The sequence below is a fragment of the Scyliorhinus canicula genome, chromosome 10 (assembly GCF_902713615.1).
Source record: "Scyliorhinus canicula chromosome 10, sScyCan1.1, whole genome shotgun sequence".
In the NCBI taxonomy this organism is placed as follows: Eukaryota; Metazoa; Chordata; class Chondrichthyes; order Carcharhiniformes; family Scyliorhinidae; genus Scyliorhinus; species Scyliorhinus canicula.
In genome coordinates this window covers 144,079,365-144,101,541 of record NC_052155.1, presented here as the reverse complement: position 1 = coordinate 144,101,541, position 22,177 = coordinate 144,079,365, and the positions used below count along the sequence as shown (strand labels likewise).

The following is a 22,177-nucleotide window of genomic DNA, read 5'->3' as shown; positions in this document are numbered from 1 at the left end:
ACCGGTCCCGAAGCATTTCATTTAGCGTCGGGCCAAACTCACATTTTTCCGCCAGCCTTCTCAGGCGAGTCAAGAAATTTGTGACTGACTCCCTGTCTTCCCGCTTCGATGTGTAGAATCTGTACCTACGCAAAATGAGGGGTGGTTTTGGGTCGTAGTGCTCTTTCACCAATTCCGTAAATTTTTGAAAAGTTTTTGTGTCCAGCGCATCGGGATAAGTCAGACTACGTATAATGGCGAAAGCTGAGGGTCCGCACGGTGACAGCAGGATAACCCGTTTCCTTTCATCCGTAGTTATATCATTGGCCCGGAGGAAGTAACACATTCTCTCCACATACTGGGACCAGTCCTCAATAGTCGGGTCGAATGCATCTAACCTCCCAAAAAACGGCATTTTTGAAATAGCAAGGCTTACCCTCCGAGTGCGGCAGCTGGTCTCCGCAAAGTTCTTTGTTTACCTCGTTGCCACTGTAATAATCCACAGGATGCAGGAGTCCCGTCACCACACCAATATTTATTTCCAATAACTATATACAAGAGCAGCTCCAACAGTGCTGCTAGCATTCCAGTCAACTTAAGACTGGATCACAAAGCCTACACAGGTGTTTATATGGGCCCCCTCAATGAGCTATCATTGAGGGAGCTTATACTCCAATTGGCCAAACAATTGAGGTCATTTGAGGTCCACAAATTGGAGGTCATTACAACGCTTACCTGTGACAATAAGCGATTTTCATTTTCATTTCATTTCGTTCATTTCATTTCAACAGTGCCTTCAGCTCATTCTTCCAGATCATTAATGTATATTGTGATAAGTCATATTCTATTAAAAAAGTTAAAATACACCCATAGCGATGAAAATATTACATAGAGTTTCCCTACCTTTCGACAAAGATTCCAGCCTGTACAGCATGGACAATGCTGCGGAATTTTGGTTTTTCCTCTGTTCTCTTCAGCATCATCCCCATTTGTCTCGTAAAGGTGGAAGCCAGCCAGTCACGGACCTCTGAGGGAACAGATTCCGTCTGTATATTGCTGAGTTCATCCTCTGTATCCACGAGATGTCTGTGTTTAGAGTGGACAAAATCAAACAGCATTTTTTGAATATATGCGTGCACACATTTCATGTGAAACCTTTTTAATCGTGAAAGTTTTTTTTGCATTATTGGACTCATTGCAACATGAATATTAGACCCTGTAAAATGACTGCAACAAAATTATTTTGCCGAGCCTCTCTTTCATCTTTTGCCTTTCTTTCTCCCTTCGGTTTGGCTGGAGATTTGACAGTATTTCGTCATCCTTTCTGTAACCGAAAGACGAACCCTGACGTTTTCATTATCATGACATGTGGTACAGAGGTCTATGAAGTCATTCTTTTACTCTTCAACAAGAAAAAGGTATAACAAGCTGATATTCTGAGAGCAAGGAATGCTAAGGGAAAATTTGATAAGGATGTTAAAATAATGACGTTTTAAGATAGAAAAAATGATAAGTAATTGTTTCCAATGGCTGAAAGACTGATAGTCAGAGGATGCAAGTTTTAGATGACCCACAGGTGGCACGTTCTCCACATGTCTGCGTGGGTTTCCTTCGGTTCCTCCGACAGTCCAAAGATGTGCAGGTTAGGTGAATTAGCCATGCTAAATTGTCCAAACGTTTGGTGGGGTTAGGAGTTGGGGACTGAGCGTAGGTAAGGTGCTCTATCGGAGCAAGGGCCGGTGCAGACTCAATGGACCGAATTGCCACCTTCTGCACTGCAGGGATTCTCTCTCTGAAACATGAGGAAAATCTTTTTTATGCAATGAGTGCTTAGAAGTTGGAATTGCCTGCCTCATGCAGTACTGGAAAGGGAATCAATAGTAGCTTTCTAAAGGGAGCTTGATAAGTTCTTGAGGAAAAAGAAACTGCAGGGATAGAGCAGAAGAATTGAAGAGTAGGACTAACTAGATTGATCTTCAAAAAGATGTATAATAACAATGGGGTGACTTGTGATATGTAATATGATATGACAGTCAGAGTGGGAGAGATTTCTAGTCAGCCATGTGGTGGCAAGAAATTGGAGCCTCCACCATCAGGATGTGGCATGGTGGCACAATAGTTAGCACTGCTGCCTCACAGTGCCAGGGATTCCGGGTTCAATTCTGACACTCAGTGACTGCCTGTCTGGAGTTTGCACACTCTCCCTGTATCAGCGTGGGTTTCCTCTGGGTGCTCTGGTTTCCTCCCACAGTCCAAAGATGTGCATGTTAGGTGGATTGGCCATGCTAAAATTGCCCCTTAATGTCCAAAGGTTAGGTGGGATTATGGGGGTGTAGCAAGATAGGGAACCTGGGTAGGGTGCTGTTTCGGAGGGTCGGTGTGGACCTGATAGGCCAATGGCCTCCTGCATTGTAATGATTCAACGTCACTATGATCTATAAATTGTATAAGGTGTTAGTACGGCCACACATGGAGTATTGTGTTCAGTTTTGGTCTCCTTACTTGAGAAAGGACGTACTGGCGCTGGAGGGTGTGCAGAGGAGATTCACTAGGTTAATCCCAGAGCTGAAGGGATTGGATTATGAGGAGAGGTTGAGTAGACTGGGACTGTACTCGTTGGAATTTAGAAGGATGAGGGGGGATCTTACAGAAACATTTAAAATTATGAAGGGAATAGATAGGATAGATGCGGGCAGGTTGTTTCCACTGGCGGGTGACAGCAGAACTAGGGGACATAGCCTCAAAATAAGGGGAAGTAGATTTAGGACTGAGTTTAGGAGGAACTTCTTCACACAAAGGGTTGTGAATCTATGGAATTCCTTGCCCAGTGAAGCAGTTGAGGCTCCTTCATTAAATGTTTTTAAGGTAAAGATAGATAGTTTTTTGAAGAATAAAGGGATTAAGGGTTATGGTGTTCGGGCCGGAAAGTGGTGCTGAGTCCACAAAAGATCAGCCATGATCTAATTGAATGGCGGAGCAGGCTCGAGGGGCCAGATGGCCTACTCCTGCTCCTAGTTCTTATAGCTCCAGGCTGCAAAATACATGTGGTAGTGTACATTGCTACAGCAACTCGTACTCACTGAGGGGGCCCATTGGCTTAGTTGGTTGGATAGCCACTATGGGTTAGATTGGTGCCTGCAGCATGAGGTTTGATCCCTATTCTGCGTTGGATGGTTTCAGGAACTGTCTCCTTGTCCTGCCCATTGTTGAGATCATGGCATTGTGATTCAGATTTACCTTAGAGCAAAGGACAAAATAAATAAAGAGAGGAGATTCTCGGGTCCCTCAGCTGTGTGTTTCTTGGCCACGTAACATTCGCTGGTGGCGGGATTCTATCTTCCCGGCGCTTGTCATTTGGAATTCCCATTGTAACCACTCTAGGCCACCGGGAAACCCAGGGGCAGGGGTGTGTCGTCAGTGGAAAGAATGAATCGCATTGCCTAGAGAATTCCAGCCAGTGATTCTCTGATAGTGATTCAATCCCACCAGTGGAGTTGAGTATAGATTGTATATTAGGTTATTGTTTAGTTTAGGAGTAAGTGCTGAGCTTAATTTAAGTAGTGCAAATAAATGTTAGCTTTGTTTAGCTTTTGTGGTTTTTGTGAGCACTACAACATTCATCCTGAGAACAAAACTCACAAAGAACACCATGGTACCACGAGTTTATTCCACAAAAGTAAGCATTGAGTAGAAAGTTAGCATAGAGTCCAGGAAGAAAAGAAGAACAATCAAGCCACTACATAGATCTCGAAGACAGCACCGAGTTCCGGATCTCAAAATGGAAGGTCTGAAAAAGCCAGAACACTTCAGGACAATCGGTAAACTTAGTCCAAACTGGAAAAGCTTGAAGCAGTAGTTTAAAGCTTTTCCATCTGCCTCCAGTTCGACTCAGCTCCCAATCACAGAAAAATCGCCCTCCTCCTCAATTTGGCTGGACTGCCAGCATTAGAATTGTTAAATTAATTTCAATTTATAGACAGAGAGGATAAAAAATGGTTTCCTCGGGACGTGGAGAAATTTGATGTGCATTGTGAAGCGTAAGTCAATGAGACATACGAACAATTCATGCTCAGGAAAAGGCTGCAGCTGAATGGAGAATTGGTTGATTTGTTCGAATCCCGGCCCTGAGTCACTGTCCGTATTGCGTTTACACATTCTCCCTGTGTCTGCGGGGGTTTCACACCCACAACCCAAACATGTGCTGGTTAGGTGGATTGGACACGCTAAATTGCCCCTTAATTGGAAAAAAAATAATAATTGGGTACACTAAATTTATATTTAAAAAAAAGAAAATTGGTAGAATCATTTATTATGGATTGAAGTCCAAGAGCGCAAGCCTGTAATTTTCCTCTATTCTGGGTTCATTGTTGCATGATCAAATACTATTTGGCATTTTTGATGAGAGGTTGCGAGAGAGGTTGTTAAGAACACCGATTCTGCCTTTAGAAGAAGCCATAAATCTGTGCAAATGCAGTGAGCAATCCACAAATGAGTATGCCGAGTTCAGGGCGAAAGAAAAAGGCACAACTCAGGCAATGTGGCCGACGCCATTAATTCTGTGGCGCAGTTCAGAGAACAGTGCGCCACTGATGCCGGCCATTTGAAAGTAAAGTCGCAAATCTGATGACGTGCACATGCTGTGGCAATGGCCACTTTAGAAAAAATTGTTCAGCAAAAGTAACAAAATGCTCGCGATGTGGAACAAGTTCAATTATTTTGCCTCACAATGCTATTTCGCTTCAGCGATACCGGCAACAGCATTAAAAGATCGTTTTATATAAATAAGATGATCCAGACCATACAAAGTAAAGGACATGATAAAAATAAAAATTAAATGTACGTGATCATTCCTCAAACTTTCCGATACAGGATGACTTCACAGTAAAACCGGTAAACAGAGTGATACACCGGATACAAATTAAAAATAAATTTTTCAAATTACCAGCACATGCAAATTTACTCACTGAAGCCAATCTGAGACAAGTTGAGACAAGATCTGGGAACTTAAATGTGAGTTTTGAAGGTGTAATGACTTAAGGGGAAATAGAGAACCAAATAAAAGAACATCATCCTCGGGTAGAGCAAAAAAGGTGACAAGTGTGAAAAGGGAGGTGGTCACTGCAGGATTGAGGGAGTTGTACCTTAATGCGCACAGTATACGGAATAAGGTAAATGAGCTTGTTGCGCACATTGAAATTGACCGGTACGATGTTGTGGGCATCATAGAGACGTGGCTGCAAGGGGATCAGGGCTGGAATCTAAATATCAAAGGATATGTGTCCTATCGAAAGGACAGGCAGATGGGCAGAGGGGGTGGGGTTGCATTGTTAGTAAGGAATGAAGTTCCTTTGGGGGTGGTTTAGCACAGTGGACTAAATTGCTGGCTTGTAATGCAGAACAAGGCCAGCAGTGCGGGTTCAATTCCTGTACCAGCCTCCCTGAACAGGCGCTGGAATGTGGTGACTAGGGGCTTTTCACAGTAACTTCATTGAAACCTACTTGTGACAATAAGTGATTATTATTATTAAATCGATAGCAAGGAGGGATATCGGATCAGAAAGCATAGAATCTCTGTGGTTGGAGTTGAGGAATTGCAAAGGTAAAAATACCCTGATGGGAGTTATGTACAGGCCCCCTAGCAGTAGTCAGGATGTGGGGCAGAAAATAAATCAAGAGATAGAACAGGCATGTTAAAAAAGGCAATATTACAATAATCATGGGGGATTTCAATATGCAGGTGGACTGGGAAAATCAGGTTGGTAGTTGAGCCCAAGTAAAGGAATTTGTGGAATGTCTAAGATATGTTTTTTTTTTGGACCAGTTTGTGACAAAGCCTACTAGGAAACAGGCAATTCTGGATTTGGTGATGTGTAATGAGGCAGATTTGATTAAGGAACTTCAGGTGGAGGAACCCTTGGGGAGCAGTGACCACAGTATGATAGAATTTACCCTGCAGTTTGAGAGGGAAAAGCTGCAATCAGATGTAACATTATTACAATTAAATAAGGTTAACTACAAAGACATGAGGGAGGAGCTGGCCAGAGTTGATTGGAGAAGGAGCCTAGCAGGGAAGACAGTGGAACAGCAATGGCAGGAGTTTTTGGGGGTCATTCAGGAGGCACAACAGAAATTCATCCCAAGGAGGATGCTAAGGGGAGGACAAGGCATCCATGGCTGACGAGGGAAGTCAAGGACAGCATGAAAGCTAAAGAGACAGCATACAAAATGGCGAGGATTAGTGGGAAGCCAGAGTGCAAGCTAACTAGTAATATAAAAGAAGATAGGAAGAGTATTTTTCAATATATAAAAGGCAAAAGAGAGGCAAAAATAGACATTGGATCACTGGAAAATGTGGCTGGAGAAGTAATAATAGGAAATAAAGAAATGGCAGACGAACTGAATATTTACTTTGCATCAGTCTTCACAGTGGAAGACACCAGTGCGATGCCAGAGCTCCACGAGTATGAGGGGACAGAGGTGAGTGCAGTGACCATTACGAAGGAGAAGGGTCTGGGGAAACTGAAAGGTCTGAAGCTGGATAAATCACCTGGACCAGATGGACTACACCCCAGAATTCTAAAAGAGATAGCTCAGGAGATTGTGGAGGCATTGGTAGTGATCTTTCAGGAATCACTGGAAGCAGGAAGTGTCCCAGAGGACAGGAAAGTGGTGAATGTAACTCTCCTGTTTATGAAGGGAGGGAGGCAGAAGACAGGAAATTATAGGTCGTTTCGACTGACTTCGGTCATTGGTAAGATTTTAGAGTCCATTATTATTGGGTTTTTTTTAAATCTAGAGGTGATGTCAGGGAAGGCAGTACAATGCTCCTCCTGCAGAATGTTTGAGGTGAGGGACGCCGTCAGTGTCCCTGCTGATTTCATCTGTGGGAAGTGCACCCAACTCCAGCTCCTCAAAAACCGTGTTAGGGACCTGGAGCTTGAGCTGGATGAACTTCGGATCATTCGGGAGGCAGAAGGGGTCATAGATAGGAGCTTCAGGGAAGTAGTTACACCAAAGACTGGAGATAGATGGGTAACTGTAAGAGGGACTGGGAAGAAGCAGTCAGTGCAGGGACCCCCTGCGGTCGTTCCCCTGAGTAACAAGTATACCGTTTTGGATACTTGTGGGGGGGACGACTTACCAGGGGTAAGCCATGGGGTACGGGCCTCTGGCACAGAGTCTGTCCCTGTTGCTCAGAAGGGAAGGGAGCAAAGGAGTAGAACACTAGTAATTGGGGACTCAATAGTCAGGGGCACAGATAGGAGATTTTGTGGGAGCGAGAGAGACTCACGTTTGGTATGTTGCCTCCCAGGTGCAAGGGTAAGTGATGTCTCGGATCGTGTTTTCCGGGTCCTTAAGGGGGAGGGGGAGCAGCCCCAAGTCGTAGTCCACATTGGCACTAACGACATAGGTAGGAAAGGGGACAAGGATGTCAGGCAGGCCTTTAGGGAGCTAGGATGGAAGCTCAGAGCGAGAACAAACAGAGTTGTTATCTCTGGGTTGTTGCCCGTGCCACGTGATAGTGAGATGAGGAATAGGGAGAGAGAGCAATTAAACACGTGGCTACAGAGATGGTGCAGGCGGGAGGGATTCAGATTTCTGGATAACTGGGGCTCTTTCTGGGGAAGGTGGGACCTCTATAGACAGGATGGTCTACATCTGAACCTGAGGGGCACCAATATCCTGGGGGGGGAGATTTGTTAGTGCTCTTTGGGGGGGTTTAAACTAATTCAGCAGGGGCATGGGAACCTGGATTGTAGTTTTGGGGTACGGAAGATTGAGAGTATAGAGGTCAGGAGCACAGATTTGACTTCGCAAGAGGGTGCCAGTGTTCAGGTAGGTGGTTTGAAGTGTGTCTACTTCAATGCCAGGAGTATACGAAATAAGGTAGGGGAACTGGCAGCATGGGTTGGTACCTGGGACTTCGATGTTGTGGCCATTTCAGAGACATGGATAGAGCAGGGACAGGAATGGTTGTTGCAGGTTCCGGGGTTTAGGTGTTTTAGTAAGCTCAGAGAAGGGGGCAAAAGAGGGGGAGGTGTGGCGCTGCTAGTCAAGGACAGTATTACGGTGGCGGAAAGGATGCTAGATGGGGACTCTTCTTCTGAGGTAGTATGGTCTGAGGTTAGAAACAGGAAAGGAGAGGTCACCCTGTTGGGAGTTTTCTATAGGCCACCTAATAGTTCTAAGGATGTAGAGGAAAGGATGGCGAAGATGATTCTGGAAAAGAGCGAAAGTAACAGGGTAGTTGTTATGGGAGACTTTAACTTTCCAAATATTGACTGGAAAAGATATAGTTCGAGTACATTAGATGGGTCATTCTTTGTACAATGTGTGCAGGAGGGTTTCCTGACACAATATGTTGACAGGCCAACAAGAGGCGAGGCCACATTGGATTTGGTTTTGGGTAATGAACCAGGCCAGGTGTTAGATCTGGAGGTAGGTGAGCACTTTGGAAACAGTGACCACAATTCGGTGACCTTTACGTTAGTGATGGAAAGGGATAAGTATACCCCGCAGGGCAAGAGTTATAGCTGGGGGAAGGGCAATTATGATGCCATTAGACATGACTTAGGATGTGTTGGTTGGAGAAGTAGGCTGCAAGGGTTGGGCACACTGGATATGTGGAGCTTGTTCAAGGAACAGCTATTGCATGTTCTTGATAAGTACGTACCAGTCAGGCAGGGAGGAAGGGGTCGAGCAAGGGAACCGTGGTTTACCAAAGAAGTGGAATCTCTTGTTAAGAGGAAGAAGGAGGCCTATGTGAAGATGAGGCATGAAGTTTCAGTGGGGCGTCTGATAGTTACAAGGAAGCGAGGAAGGATCTAAAGAGAGAGCTGAGACGAGCAAGGAGGGGACATGAGAAGTCTTTGGCAGGTAGGATCAAGGAAAACCCAAAAGCTTTCTATAGGTATGTCAGGAATAAAAGAATGACAAGGGTAAGAATAGGGCCAGTCAAGGACAGTGGTGGGAAGTTGTGTGTGGAGGCTGAGGAGATAAGCGAGATACTAAATGAATACTTTTCGTCAGTATTCACTCAAGAAAAAGATAATATTGTGGAGGAGAATGCTGAGACCCAGGCTATTAGAATAGATGGCATTGAGGTGCGTAGGGAAGACGTGTTGGCAATTCTGGACAAGGTGAAAATAGATAAGTCCCCGGGGCCTGATGGGATTTATCCTAGGATTCTCTGGGAAGCCACGGAAGAGATTGCTGAGCCTTTGGCTTTGATTTTTAGGTCATCATTGGCTACAGGAATAGTGCCAGAGGACTGGAGGATAGCAAATGTGGTCCCTTTGTTCAAGAAGGGGAGTAGAGATAACCCCGGTAACTATAGGCCGGTGAGCCTAACGTCTGTGGTGGGTAAGGTCTTGGAGAGGATTATAAAAGATACGATTTATAATCATCTAGATAGGAATAATATGATTAGGGATAGTCAGCATGGTTTTGTGAAGGGTAGGTCATGCCTCACAAACCTTATTGAGTTCTTTGAGAAGGTGACTGAACAGGTAGACGAGGGTAGAGCAGTTGATGTGGTGTATATGGATTTCAGTAAAGCGTTTGATAAGGTTCCCCACAGTCGGCTATTGCAGAAAATACGGAGGCTGGGGATTAAGGGTGATTTACAGATGTGGATCAGAAATTGGCTAGTTGAAAGAAGACAGAGAGTGGTAGTTGATGGGAAATGTTCAGAGTGGAGTTCAGTTACGAGTGGCGTACCACAAGGATCTGTTCTGGGGCCGTTGCTGTTTGTCATTTTTATAAATGACCTAGAGGAGGGCGCAGAAGGATGGGTGAGTAAATTTGCAGACGACACTAAAGTCGGTGGAGTTGTAGACAGTGCGGAAGGATGTTGCAGGTTACAGAGTGACATAGATAAGCTGCAGAGCTGGGCTGAGAGGTGGCAAATGGAGTTTAATGTGGAGAAGTGTGAGGTGATTCACTTTGGAAAGAATAACAGGAATGCGGAATATTTGGCTAATGGTAAAATTCTTGGTAGTGTGGATGAGCAGAGGGATCTCGGTGTCCACGTACATAGATCCCTGAAAGTTGCCACCCAGGTTGATAGGGTTGTGAAGAAGGCCTATGGTGTGTTGGCCTTTATTGGTAGAGGGATTGAGTTCCGGAGCCATGAGGTCATGTTGCAGTTGTACAAAACTCTAGTACGGCCGCATTTGGAGTATTGCGTACAGTTCTGGTCGCCTCATTATAGGAAGGACGTGGAAGCCTTGGAAAGGGTGCAGAGGAGATTTACCAGGATGTTGCCTGGTATGGAGGGAAAATCTTATGAGGAAAGGCTAATGGACTTGAGGTTGTTTTCGTTAGAGAGAAGAAGGTTAAGAGGTGACTTAATAGAGGCATACAAAATGATCAGAGGGTTAGATAGGGTGGACAGCGAGAGCCTTCTCCCGCGGATGGAGGTGGCTAGCACGAGGGGACATAGCCTTAAATTGAGGGGTAATAGATATAGGACAGAGGTCAGAGGTGGGTTTTTTACGCAAAGAGTGGTGAGGCCGTGGAATGCCCTACCTGCAACAGTAGTGAACTCGCCAACATTGAGGGCATTTAAAAGTTTATTGGATAAGCATATGGATGATAAGGGCATAGTGTAGGTTAGATGGCCTTTAGTTTTTTTTCCATGTCGGTGCAACATCGAGGGCCGAAGGGCCTGTACTGCGCTGTATCGTTCTATGTTCTATGTTCTATGTGATTGTGGAGTACTTGGAAGTGCATGATAAAATAGGACTGAGTCAGCACGGCTTCATCAAGGGGAGGTCATGTCTGATGAATCTGTTAGAGTTCTTTGAGGAAGTAACAAGGAAGTTAGACAAAGGAGAACCAGTGGGCGTGATTTATTTAGATTTCCAGAAGGCCTTTGACAAGGTGCCACATAGGAGACTGTTAAATAACTTAAGAGCCCATGGTGTTAAGGGTAAGATCCTGGCATGGATAGAGGATTGGCTGACTGGCAGAGGCAGAGAGTGGGGAAAAAGGGGTCTTTTTCAGGATGGCAACCGGTGACTAGTGGTGTGCCTCAGGGATTGGAACTGGGATCACAACTTTTCACAATATATATTAATGATCTGGAAGAAGGAACTGAAGGCACTGTTGCTAAGTTTACAGATGATTCAAAGATCTGTAGAGGGGCAGATAGTATTGAGGAAGCAGGCGGGCTGCAAAAGGACTTGGACAGGCTAGGAGAGTGGGCAAAGAAGTGGCAGATGGAAACATTGTGGAAAAGTGTGAGGTTGTGTTCAGAAGGATGAGGGGGGAATCTTGTTGAAACTTACAGGATACTGCGAGGCCTGGATAGAGTGGACGTGGTGAGGATGTTTCTACTTGTAGGAAGAACTAGAAGCAGAGGATACAATCCCAAACTAAAGGGATGATCCTTTAAAACAGAGATGAGGAGTAATTTCGTCAACCAGAGCGTGGTGAATCTGTGGAACTCTTTGCTGCAGAAGGCTGTGGAGGCCGAATCGAGTGTCTTTAGACAGAGATAGATCGGTATTTGATCAATAAGGGGATCAGGGGTTATGGGGAGAAGGCAGGAGAATGGGGATGAGAAAAATATCAGCCATGATTGAATGGTGGAGCAGACTTGATGGGCCGATTGGCCTCATTCTGCTCTTATCTCTTATGATCTTATGGTCTTATAAATGCACAGTACTCCAGAAATAAGACAATCAACCTGTCGACTTACAAATTACAATGGCAATGCCATAATGACCGAAGGTTCCTGCTGCCTCATGGTGCAGAATGGTGACATCTCCATGCCATTCGACTTCAAGATTGTAAGTAACAAGAAGTAATCGTTAATTGGTGTAGAAGCGTGTATTAAACTAAAGTTAGTACAACGAGTACACAGCCAGCATTTCAAATGGCTCATTAAATGATCGAATTGCAGCCATTTTGAGCAAATACAAGCATATCTTCAATGGAATGGGCATCCTGCCATCCACACACAGCATCAAACTCAAACAGGATGCTATGCCAGTAATACATGCATCCAGAAGAGTGCCAGTACCATTAAGGGGCTGTCTCAAAGACGAATTAGACAGAATGCAGCAATGCGACATTATCTCAAAATTGGCTGAGCTGACAGACTGGGTAAGCTCTATGGTGTGTGCATAAGACCAAGATTAATGCTGTTGGTCAGATACCAATAACAACAGATAAGAAGACAATTTTACGAATGCGGAGTGTGGTTAATTTCATGGGCAAATTATCCCAATTTTTCTAGCCGAAAAGCAGCTTAAAAAACCCGGTCAAAAAGAAGGTGGAATTTCAGTGAACACCGAAGTATGCAGCTGAGTGACAAAGCATGAAAGCATGAAATTGCTTACATTTTTTGAGTCCACCAAGGAGACAAAGATATCAATAGACGCCAGCCAGGATGGCATTGGGGCAGTTCTGCTACAAAAATCAGACAATGATTAATGGAAGCCAGTTGCATAGGTACCTTGCGCTATTACACCGACAGAAAACAGTGTGCACAAATAGAGAAGGAATGCCTAGGTCTGTTAACGGGAATCAGCAAATTTCATTATTATGTATATGGCCAACCACACTCCGTTGTGGAAACAGATTATCATCCGCTGGTCAACATCATAAAGAAAGACCTTAATGACATGTCGCCGCGACTTCAAAGTATGATAATAAAGCTAAGAAGATACGCCTTCATGTCGGTATATACCCCAGGCAAAGAATTAGTTATGCCAGATGCGCTATCAACAGCCGCAAGCAACAATGATGAGGAAGCATCAGAAGTTGTTCTCAGTGTGGAAATGCTGCATTTGTTGCAGAAATGCTACCTGCATCCGATGCAAAGCTAAAGCTGATCAAAAATGAAACTGGAAAAGACCCAATTGTACAATGGGTAATGAAAAAACCTAACTGAAGGAAAGCCTAAATGCAGTTGTTGAAATTTCCGAAGCATCAAAGATGATTTGACCATGACAAACGGATTCCTGCTAAAAGGGGACAGGATTGTGATGCAATCCTGCCTGAGACAAAGTATCATCGAGAAGATACATGAAGGGCATCTAGGAATAGAAAGGTGTCACAGACGTGCCAGAAATCCAGTGTACTGGCTGGGCATCAATCGTGGTGTTGACAACTACGTGAAAGAGTGTAATGTCTGTCAAACACATGAACCATCTCAATGCAAAGTACCTTTGTGGCCAGTGAAATCGTCACAAATCCATGGGCAACAGTTGGGATGGATATCTTTTATTTCCGAGGAAAGGATCATTTAATCATTGTATTTTAACTATCCTGAAATAATGACTTTGGATTCGACTGCTCACTCAGAGCAGCGGAATCTGTATTTGCTCGAAACGGAATAAGTCGTGACGGATAGCGGACCTTGTTTTAGTAGCATGGAATAGTTGTCCTTTGCAGCGGCATACAACTTACAACACGTTATCTCCAGTCCATTATATCCTCAATCTAATTGAAAATCCCAAAAATGCATTGGTATAATGAAGCAACTCTGCAGGAAGGCATATGAGGACAAGGAGGACTTGTCATGAGCACTCTTAAGTTATTGAGCAACTCTGTTATCATCAGGATTGTCACTGCCCAAATGCTCATGGGTAGGAAGCTTACAACAACATTACCTGCCATCATCATTCCTAACGAGGATGAACAGTTAATGGATCAACATATCAAGCAGAAGCAATGCAAGCAGCAAGCTTACTGTAACAAGCAAGCAAAACTGCTACCACAGCTGACAGAAAGTGATATTGTAAGGATAAAAAATCCAAATGGTGGCTAGTCAGAAGCACCTAAAGTCTTAAATGAGGTTGCACCAAAGTCATAGATAGTCAAACTGAAGCTGGCACACTGTTGCAAAGAAATAGCCATGATGTGTATATGCCGGCTTTGGATTGGGGTGGGCACAGTAAGAAGGCTTGGTATTGTAAGACTTCTTACTGTGCCCATCGAAGAAATAGGTGAGCTTTACTAAAAGTTCGATGAAAGTTCCAAAGCCAAATTTAACACAAACAATTTGTTTGGCAACATAGACCTACCTGCAGCGTTATTAACAACTACACAGACAGAACATATGAAAGAAAACTCTGATATCACTGCGACTGCACTAAGAAGATCAAAAAGAACGAGAAGATCACCAAACAGGCTGAATTTGTAAAATATATTAAGGACTGTAACTCTAAAGAATTTGAAATAATGATATGGACAATACTTTCAAAGCATGTAATGTATGAACATAATAATAATAACCTTTATTGTCACAAGCAGATTTATATTAATACTGCAATGAAGTTAGTGTGAAAAAACCCTTGTCGCCAATTTCCAGCACCTATTCGGAAACAGAGAGAGAATTCAGAATTCTAAGCTGGTACAGGAATTGAACCCATGCTGCTGGCCTTGTTCTGCATCACAAACCAGCTGTCTGGTCCACTGAGGTAAACCAGCACTGCTCCATAGCATCCACTATGTAAAAATAAGTGTTAGAAATAATTTAGAACAAATTTATTTTCTCAAAGAAAGTGGGATGTGACATTATTGTAAATGTACAGATAACAAACAATTAATGTAATGATGGAGATAACCACTAGCTGGAGCTAGTTACAGAAGTATATAAAGCAGTGACTCGCAGATCTCTGGGGAAGAGATGGAGAGGAGAGCTAGAGAGAGCAGCGATAGAGAGAGCAGTACAGTATTAGATAGAGTGTTAAGACTAGTGTAGTTGAGTAGAGATTGTACATTAGATTATTGTTTAGGAGTAAGTGGACAAGCTTAATTTAAGTAGTGTAAATAAATGTTTGCATTGTTTATGAATATTGAATTTGAGATCTTTGTGAGCACGACAACATTCATCCTGAGAACAAGACTCACAAAGAACACCATGGTACCAGGTTGTATTCCAAAAAAGTAAGCATTGAGTATGACACTCAAAAGGTACAAAAGGTGAAGTCACACGGTAAACACTGACCATGACCAACTCTGATGAAGTCAAAGATACATCCCATGGTGACCTCTACTCCTTGATTGCCAAATCAGACAGGTTAATCATTTCTGGTGATTTCCACACAAGTGCTGCTGCAGATTGGGCAGCACGGTAGCACAAGTAGATGGGCAGCACGGTAACACAAGAGGATAGCACTGTGGCTTCACAGCGCCAAGGTCCCAGGTTCGATTCCCCGCTGGGTCACTGTCACAGAGAGTGGTAGTTGATGGGAAATGTTCAGAATGGAGTTCAGTTACGAGTGGCGTACCACAAGGATCTGTTCTGGGGCCGTTGCTGTTTGTCATTTTTATAAATGACCTAGAGGAGGGCGCAGAAGGATGGGTGAGTAAATTTGCAGACGACACTAAAGTCGGTGGAGTTGTAGACAGTGCGGAAGGATGTTGCAGGTTACAGAGGGACATAGATAAGCTGCAGAGCTGGGCTGAGAGGTGGCAAATGGAGTTTAATGTGGAGAAGTGTGAGGTGATTCACTTTGGAAAGAATAACAGAAATGCGGAATATTTGGCTAATGGTAAAATTCTTGGTAGTGTGGATGAGCAGAGGGATCTCGGTGTCCATGTACATAGATCCCTGAAAGTTGCCACCCAGGTTGATAGGGTTGTGAAGAAGGCCTATGGTGTGTTGGCCTTTATTGGTAGAGGGATTGAGTTCCGGAGCCATGAGGTCATGTTGCAGTTGTACAAAACTCTAGTACGGCCGCATTTGGAGTATTGCGTACAGTTCTGGTCGCCTCATTATAGGAAGGACGTGGAAGCTTTGGAACGGGTGCAGAGGAGATTTACCAGGATGTTGCCTGGTATGGAGGGAAAATCTTATGAGGAAAGGCTGATGGACTTGAGGTTGTTTTCGTTAAAGAGAAGAAGGGTAAGAGGTGACTTAATAGAGGCATACAAAATGATCAGAGGGTTAGATAGGGTGGACAGCGAGAGCCTTCTCCCGCGGATGGAGGTGGCTAGCACGAGGGGACATAGCCTTAAATTGAGGGGTAATAGATATAGGACAGAGGTCAGAGGTGGGTTTTTTACGCAAAGAGTGGTGAGGCCGTGGAATGCCCTACCTGCAACAGTAGTGAACACGCCAACATTGAGGGCATTTAAAAATTTATTGGATAAGCATATGGATGATAAGGGCATAGTGTAGGTTAGATGGCCTTTAGATTTATTCCATGTCGGTGCAACATCAAGGGCCGAAGGGCCTGTACTGCGCTGTATCGTTCTATGTTCTATGTTCTATGTTCTATGTGGAGTCTGCACATTCTCCCCGTGTGTACGTGGGTTTCCTCCGGGGGCTCCGGTTTCCTCCCACAGTCCAAAGAGGTGCAGATGAGATGGATTTGCCATGGTAAATCGCCCTTAGTGTCCAAAAAGGTTAGGACTTATTGGGTTACGGGGATAGGGTGGAAGTGAGGGCTTAAGTGGGTACAGATTCGATGGGCCGAATAGCCTCCTGCGCTGTATGTTCTATGTTCTAGATCACCAGGTGTGGGAAGGAGTTAGCAGTTTAGTAGAAAATTGGGTTTGACAGTTGTAATAGTAATGATTTCTTCTTGCTGAGCATGAGCTCTTAATCATCAATAGTTTTCCAGTTCCTGAATCATAACAAGATGTCCGGGATGCACCTTATTCTATGCACTGGCATCTAACCGACTATGTCATCACCAAGCAGAGGGACAGGCAGGATGAGCGTGTAACAAAAGCCTCATTCTGAATTGACTGCTGAGCTGTCCACTGTGTTATCATTTCAAAGCTAAACATTACATCTATCGCCGTAGACGCACCCAGGGCATGAGGTTCCAGAATCATCTCAGCATCTCAAAGCTCAAACAAGGGAACCCTGTCAGAGAGAACAAAGAAAGCAAAGAAAAGTACAACACAGGAATAGGCCCTTCTGCCGTCCAAGCCTGCGCTGACCATGCTGCCCATCTAAACTAAAATCTTCCACAATTCCGGGGATCGTATCCCTCTATTCCCATCCTATTCATGTATTTGTCAAGATGCCCCTTAAACGTCACTATCGTCCCTGGTTTCATCACCTCCTCCGGCAGCGAGTTCCAGGCACTCACTACCCTCTGTCTAAAAAACCTGCCTCGTACATCTCCCCTAAACCTTGCCCCTCGCACCTTAAACCTATGCCCCCGAGTAATCGACCCCTCTACCTTGGGAAAAAGTCTCTGACTATCCATTCTGTCTGTGCCCCTCATAATTTTGTAGACCTCTTTCAGGTCGCCCCCCAACCTCCTTCATTCCAGTCAGAACAAATCGAGTTTATTCAACCTCTCTTCATAGCTAATGCCCTCCATACCAGACAACATCCTGGTAAATCTCTTCTGCAGCCTCTCTAAAGCCTCCACATTCTTCTGGTAGTGTGGTGACCAGAATTGAACACTATACTCCAAGTGTGGCCTAACTAAGGTTCTATACAGTTAGAACATAGAACATAGAACAGTACAGCACAGAACAGGCCCTTCGGCCCTCGATGTTGTGCCGAGCAATGATCACCCTACTCTAACCCACGTATCCACAACAACCCAACAACCCCACCCCCCCCCCCCCTAACCTTACTTTTAGGACACTACGGACAATTTAGCATGGCCAATCCACCTAACCCGCACATCTTTGGACTGTGGGAGGAAACCGGAGCACCCGGAGGAAACCCACGCACACACGGGGAGGACGTGCAGACTCTGCACAGACAGTGACCCAGCCGGGAACCGAACCTGGGACCCTGGAGCTGTGAAGCATTTATGCTAACCACCATGCTACCGTGCTGCTACAACAGTTGCAACATGACTTGCCAATTTTTACACTCAGTGCCCCGGCCAATGAAGGCAAGCATGCCGTCTGCCTTCTTGACTACCTTCTCCACCTGTGGATCTGTACACCTATCTCTGACTGTCAATACTCTCCAATCACTGTATATTCCCTACCTGTATTAGACCTTCCAAAATGTATTATCTCACATTTGTCCGGATTAAACTCCATCTGCAATCTCTCCGTCCAAGTCTCCAAACGATCTAAATCCTGCTGTATCCTCTATCAGTTCTCATTGCTATCCGCAATTCCACCAACCTTTGTGTCATCCGCAAACTTACTAATAACCAGTTACATTTTCCTCCAAATTATTTATATATACTATGGACAGCAAAGGTCCCAGCACTGAACCCTGCAGAACACCACTAGTCACAGCCCTCCAATCAGAAAAGCACTCTTCCATTGCTACTCTCTATCTTCTATAACCCAGCCAGTTCTGTATCCAGCTTACCAACTCACCTCTGATCCCGTGTCACATCACTTTTTGTACTAGACTCATGAGTTGCCTGTGAAAATGAACACTCAGTGCTTTGAGGATGTCTGGGTGACCTTCAGGGATATAGTGTACTCCACCGGTCTAGAGACCCATGACCCTACCTCTCGCCGGCATCAAGATGGGTTTGCTGAAAACAATGAGGTAATCTAGTAACCAAAGGAGGAAAAGAATCGCCTCTGTAGGGTTTATTTCAATGTCATCACTATCCAAGCATGATGCCTGCTGGAACATCCACAGGACGGTCCAGTGAAAACTCAGAAAAACTGTTTGAATCAGAAAGCAGATGAATTCAGTCAGATTCTGACCACAAAGGCAGCAAGTGATTCTATGATGCTCTGTCCGCAGGCCTCAGTCTACTGGCTCATCACCAATCCTCTGTATTGACGAGTCAACGGTACACACAGAAAAAATGGTGCTTGCAGTTAAACAGCTCAAGGAAAAATGGCAAGTACTGAATATGGACCTCTGCATCACATTTGTTTCTCTGACCTAAGTCATTGATACAGTCATCCGTGAGAATTTTTAGAAGGTAGTGGAGATATGGCCTCTGAAATTCATCGGAATGGTTCAATAGTCCATGATGGTAGGCTCAAGTATGACCTGGATGATGTCACTAATGGACTTAAACAGGGCTGCACGCTAGCACCAAATCTCTTCAGCATGTTTTCCTACGTCTTGCTCTCCAATGTCATCCTGGCATCAAAATCAGATATTGCAAGGATGGAAAGCTGCTCCATCTGAGATGGTTTCAGGGCAAAGACCAAGGTCTCTTTGTGTTGCCCTGATGATGGTGCACACGCTGCTAGTTCAGAGCTGGACATGCATGGCACTTTCCTCAATACAAGCATCAATTTCAGACTTACAATTATCACAAAGTAATCTGAAGTAATGTTCCTGTCTGATTCAGGAAAGCCCCATTTCAAGGCCGAGGCTTCAAACCATGACCAGAACCTGGCAGCAGTGCATATGTTTGCTTATCTCCACAGCACACACTTTCCAGCTGTCTATATTAACAATGAGGCACTTCAGTAACAGCCAAAGCCGCCGGCAGATGTCTAACTGCTGAGAATGAAGATGAGGAATTCTGTCTACTAAACTGAAAGTCGAGAGCACTAGATCTGCCCATTCTGCTCTATGGTGGGAGACTTGGACTGTATGCCAGTGCCATACCAGGAAGCTCAACAACTTTCATTTGAGCTGCCAACAGAAACTTCTGAAGATCAAATGACAGACAAAATGCCAGACACTGAGATGCTCACCCTGAGCTAACATGTCAAGCATCCACACCAATATTAACAACTCACAACTGGTCATGTTGAGAAATGCCAGATGCTCATTTACCAATGTCTTCTCTGGGGTCTGCTATCATGGTGATGAAAGGAAGCATGACAAGGAGAATTTGAGTGCTCCATTGAATTTTGATATTGACTCTGATTCCTGGAAGAAGCTCACCCATGATCGTTACACTTGCCACAACAAAAAACAATGTGGCCTCCTTCAAAAGCAAGCACATCAGAGGCAGAGAGAAAGTGAAAGCGAGGAAATCCTGAGCCAGCAACTTGTCCATGAACTCAATCATCTGCATTATCCTGTCCTATTTACAGCAGAACCATTCAGGTGCAGGTTAGCCTCAGCAGTGACTTACATACCCACCAGAACCCTACCAAACATCTCAGATGTTGAACAAGGCCATCTTCACCTTGAAGGATGAACAAGAAAGATAAACTATTGTCTGATTTTATTCTATGAAATGTCAGGATTATTGCTATATAATTATATATGATCACATTCTTGATTTAGGGTCACAATATAAAATGTGAATGTCCCACTTTCAACGGAGGGAATTGCTCGGTTTGTGAATCCAATAGAGGAACTTAAGTAGTTCCATAAAACAATTTAGTTGTCTGAGGAAAAGAACCGTCGAATTTACAATGGAGGAGGAGGCTATTTGGCCCATCGAGTCTGTACCGGCCCTTGAAAAGAGCACCCTACTTAAGCTCACACCTCCACTCTATCCCCGTAACCCCACCAAACCATTTGGACACTAAGGGGCAATCTAGCATGGCTAATCCACCTAACCTGCGCATCTTTCGACTACGGGATGAAACCGGAGCAGCCGGAGGAAACCCACGCATACACAGGGAGAAAGTGCAAACTCCATACAGACAGTCATCCGAGGCCAGAATTAAACCCAGGACCCTGGAGCTGTGAGGCAACAGTGATAACCACCGTGCCGCCCTGAAAGATGGATTATCAGGGCATATTTTGATCATACTTCTCGACCAAAGCAGCCTACTCTGCAGAAAACGTATCTGTTGACTTGAAGATGATGCAGCTTTTTGTGTGCAGTGTGAAACTGTATCGATGCATTAATTGCAACTGAAGGCAGTTGACAAATTAATTAATGGTTGCGTAGAGAGGTAAATCCTGGAACTGATTCCATAGTTTATCAAAGTCATGACTCATGGAGAAAATGATTTCCTTTTGCGATCCCTGTCGGCATTGGGTGAAACAACTAGTGTGACGCTATTGAACATAGAACATACAGTGCAGAAGGAGGCTATTCAGCCCATCGAGTCTGCACCGACCCACTTCCACCCTATCCCCATAACCCAATAACCCTCCTAACCTGGTCACCAAAGGCAATTTATCATGGCCAATCCACCTAACCTGCACGTCTTTGGACTGTGGGTGGAAACCAGAGCACCTGGAGGAAACCCACGCAGACACAGGGAGAAAGTGCAGACTTGGCACAAACAGTGACCCAATGGGGAATCGAACCTGGGACTGTGAACTGGCACTGTGAAGCCACAATGCTAGCCACTTGTGCTACCGTGCTGCAATGTTGGTGCAATGTCACACAATGAATACCGCAGGTCTTCTTTTCTGGAGTGTCCCCATGCTAAAATAAAATATTTTACTTAACATTATACATGCAATTTGTATAATGTTCAGACAGAGTTTTTTCATGCTTAAAAATCCTCCTGTTTTCACATTAATGAGCAGGAGGTTTCGAAGAAACCTGGAGATATTTGGCTTGATTTTGAGTTTCCAACTTTCTGGGAGTAGTGTTGAGGTGGATATCCACTTGCAAGTGGAAAATTAACTCAACTACTGAACGATCAAATAATTTCTGGCTTTCCCAACCAATTAGTCTGAACAGTCGCGATGATCAATTCAGCAAGATACAATCTAAACATGTCATTTAATGGTCAGTCCCTGCAGCAGAATACAGGGAGAGGAAGAGAACTGGAAGCAGCCTCCAGTAATCTTGCAACTAATGCCTTCAGTACAGCCGGCTTGCTGGGACTTGACCTTCAGAGGTGCAAAGATAGTTGTCTCCAGCTACCTGATGATGGAATTAAATATCTGACAGTCATATGGCATCCAAATCTCAGCCATAGTGAGCAGTGAGCGAAATTGGGGAAAAGTTAATTTGGCCAAAGTGAGATGTGGGGCGGGATTCTCCAATTCCCAGACTAAGCTGACGCTGGCGTGGGAACAGTGCCGTTTTACGCCAGAAAAAACGGAGCAACAGCTGCACCGATTCCAAGACCGTTGGAGGGGGGGGGCTTGCAGCCATGCCGGGTAAAGTTCCTGGCTCCCACGTCAAAAGCGACTGGAGAATGACCGGTCCATGGCCGCGCATGCAAACAGCGGCGGCCATGCCGTGCAACACGGCACTGGCCGTGCGTGGACCCTGCCTGCCAAATAATAACCCCCAGTAACCCTCCCTCGCCACCCCCGGACTATCCCCACCAGCTCCTGCTGAAGCCCCCCCACCCCGGCCAACGGCACGGCTCTGCCACAACTGTGGCAACGCAGTCTGCAACCGGCACGTGGTGTCCATGAAAAAAAATATAAGTGCTCCGCGCCATCGGGAACTTTGCCCAT

General features: G+C 44.8%; 1 protein-coding gene across 4 annotated transcripts in view; it reads right to left on the bottom strand.

Moving 5' to 3' along the window:
• LOC119972695 (calcium/calmodulin-dependent 3',5'-cyclic nucleotide phosphodiesterase 1A-like) overlaps positions 1 to 22,177 on the bottom strand; it is a 782,449-nt gene that overhangs the window by 415,381 nt on the left and 344,891 nt on the right. For all 4 annotated transcript variants that reach the window (XM_038809816.1, XM_038809818.1, XM_038809817.1 and 1 more), the window contains one exon: positions 883 to 1,065. In XM_038809816.1, coding sequence (XP_038665744.1) covers positions 883 to 1,065 — 183 coding nt within the window. The remainder of the gene's footprint in view (positions 1 to 882; positions 1,066 to 22,177) is intronic.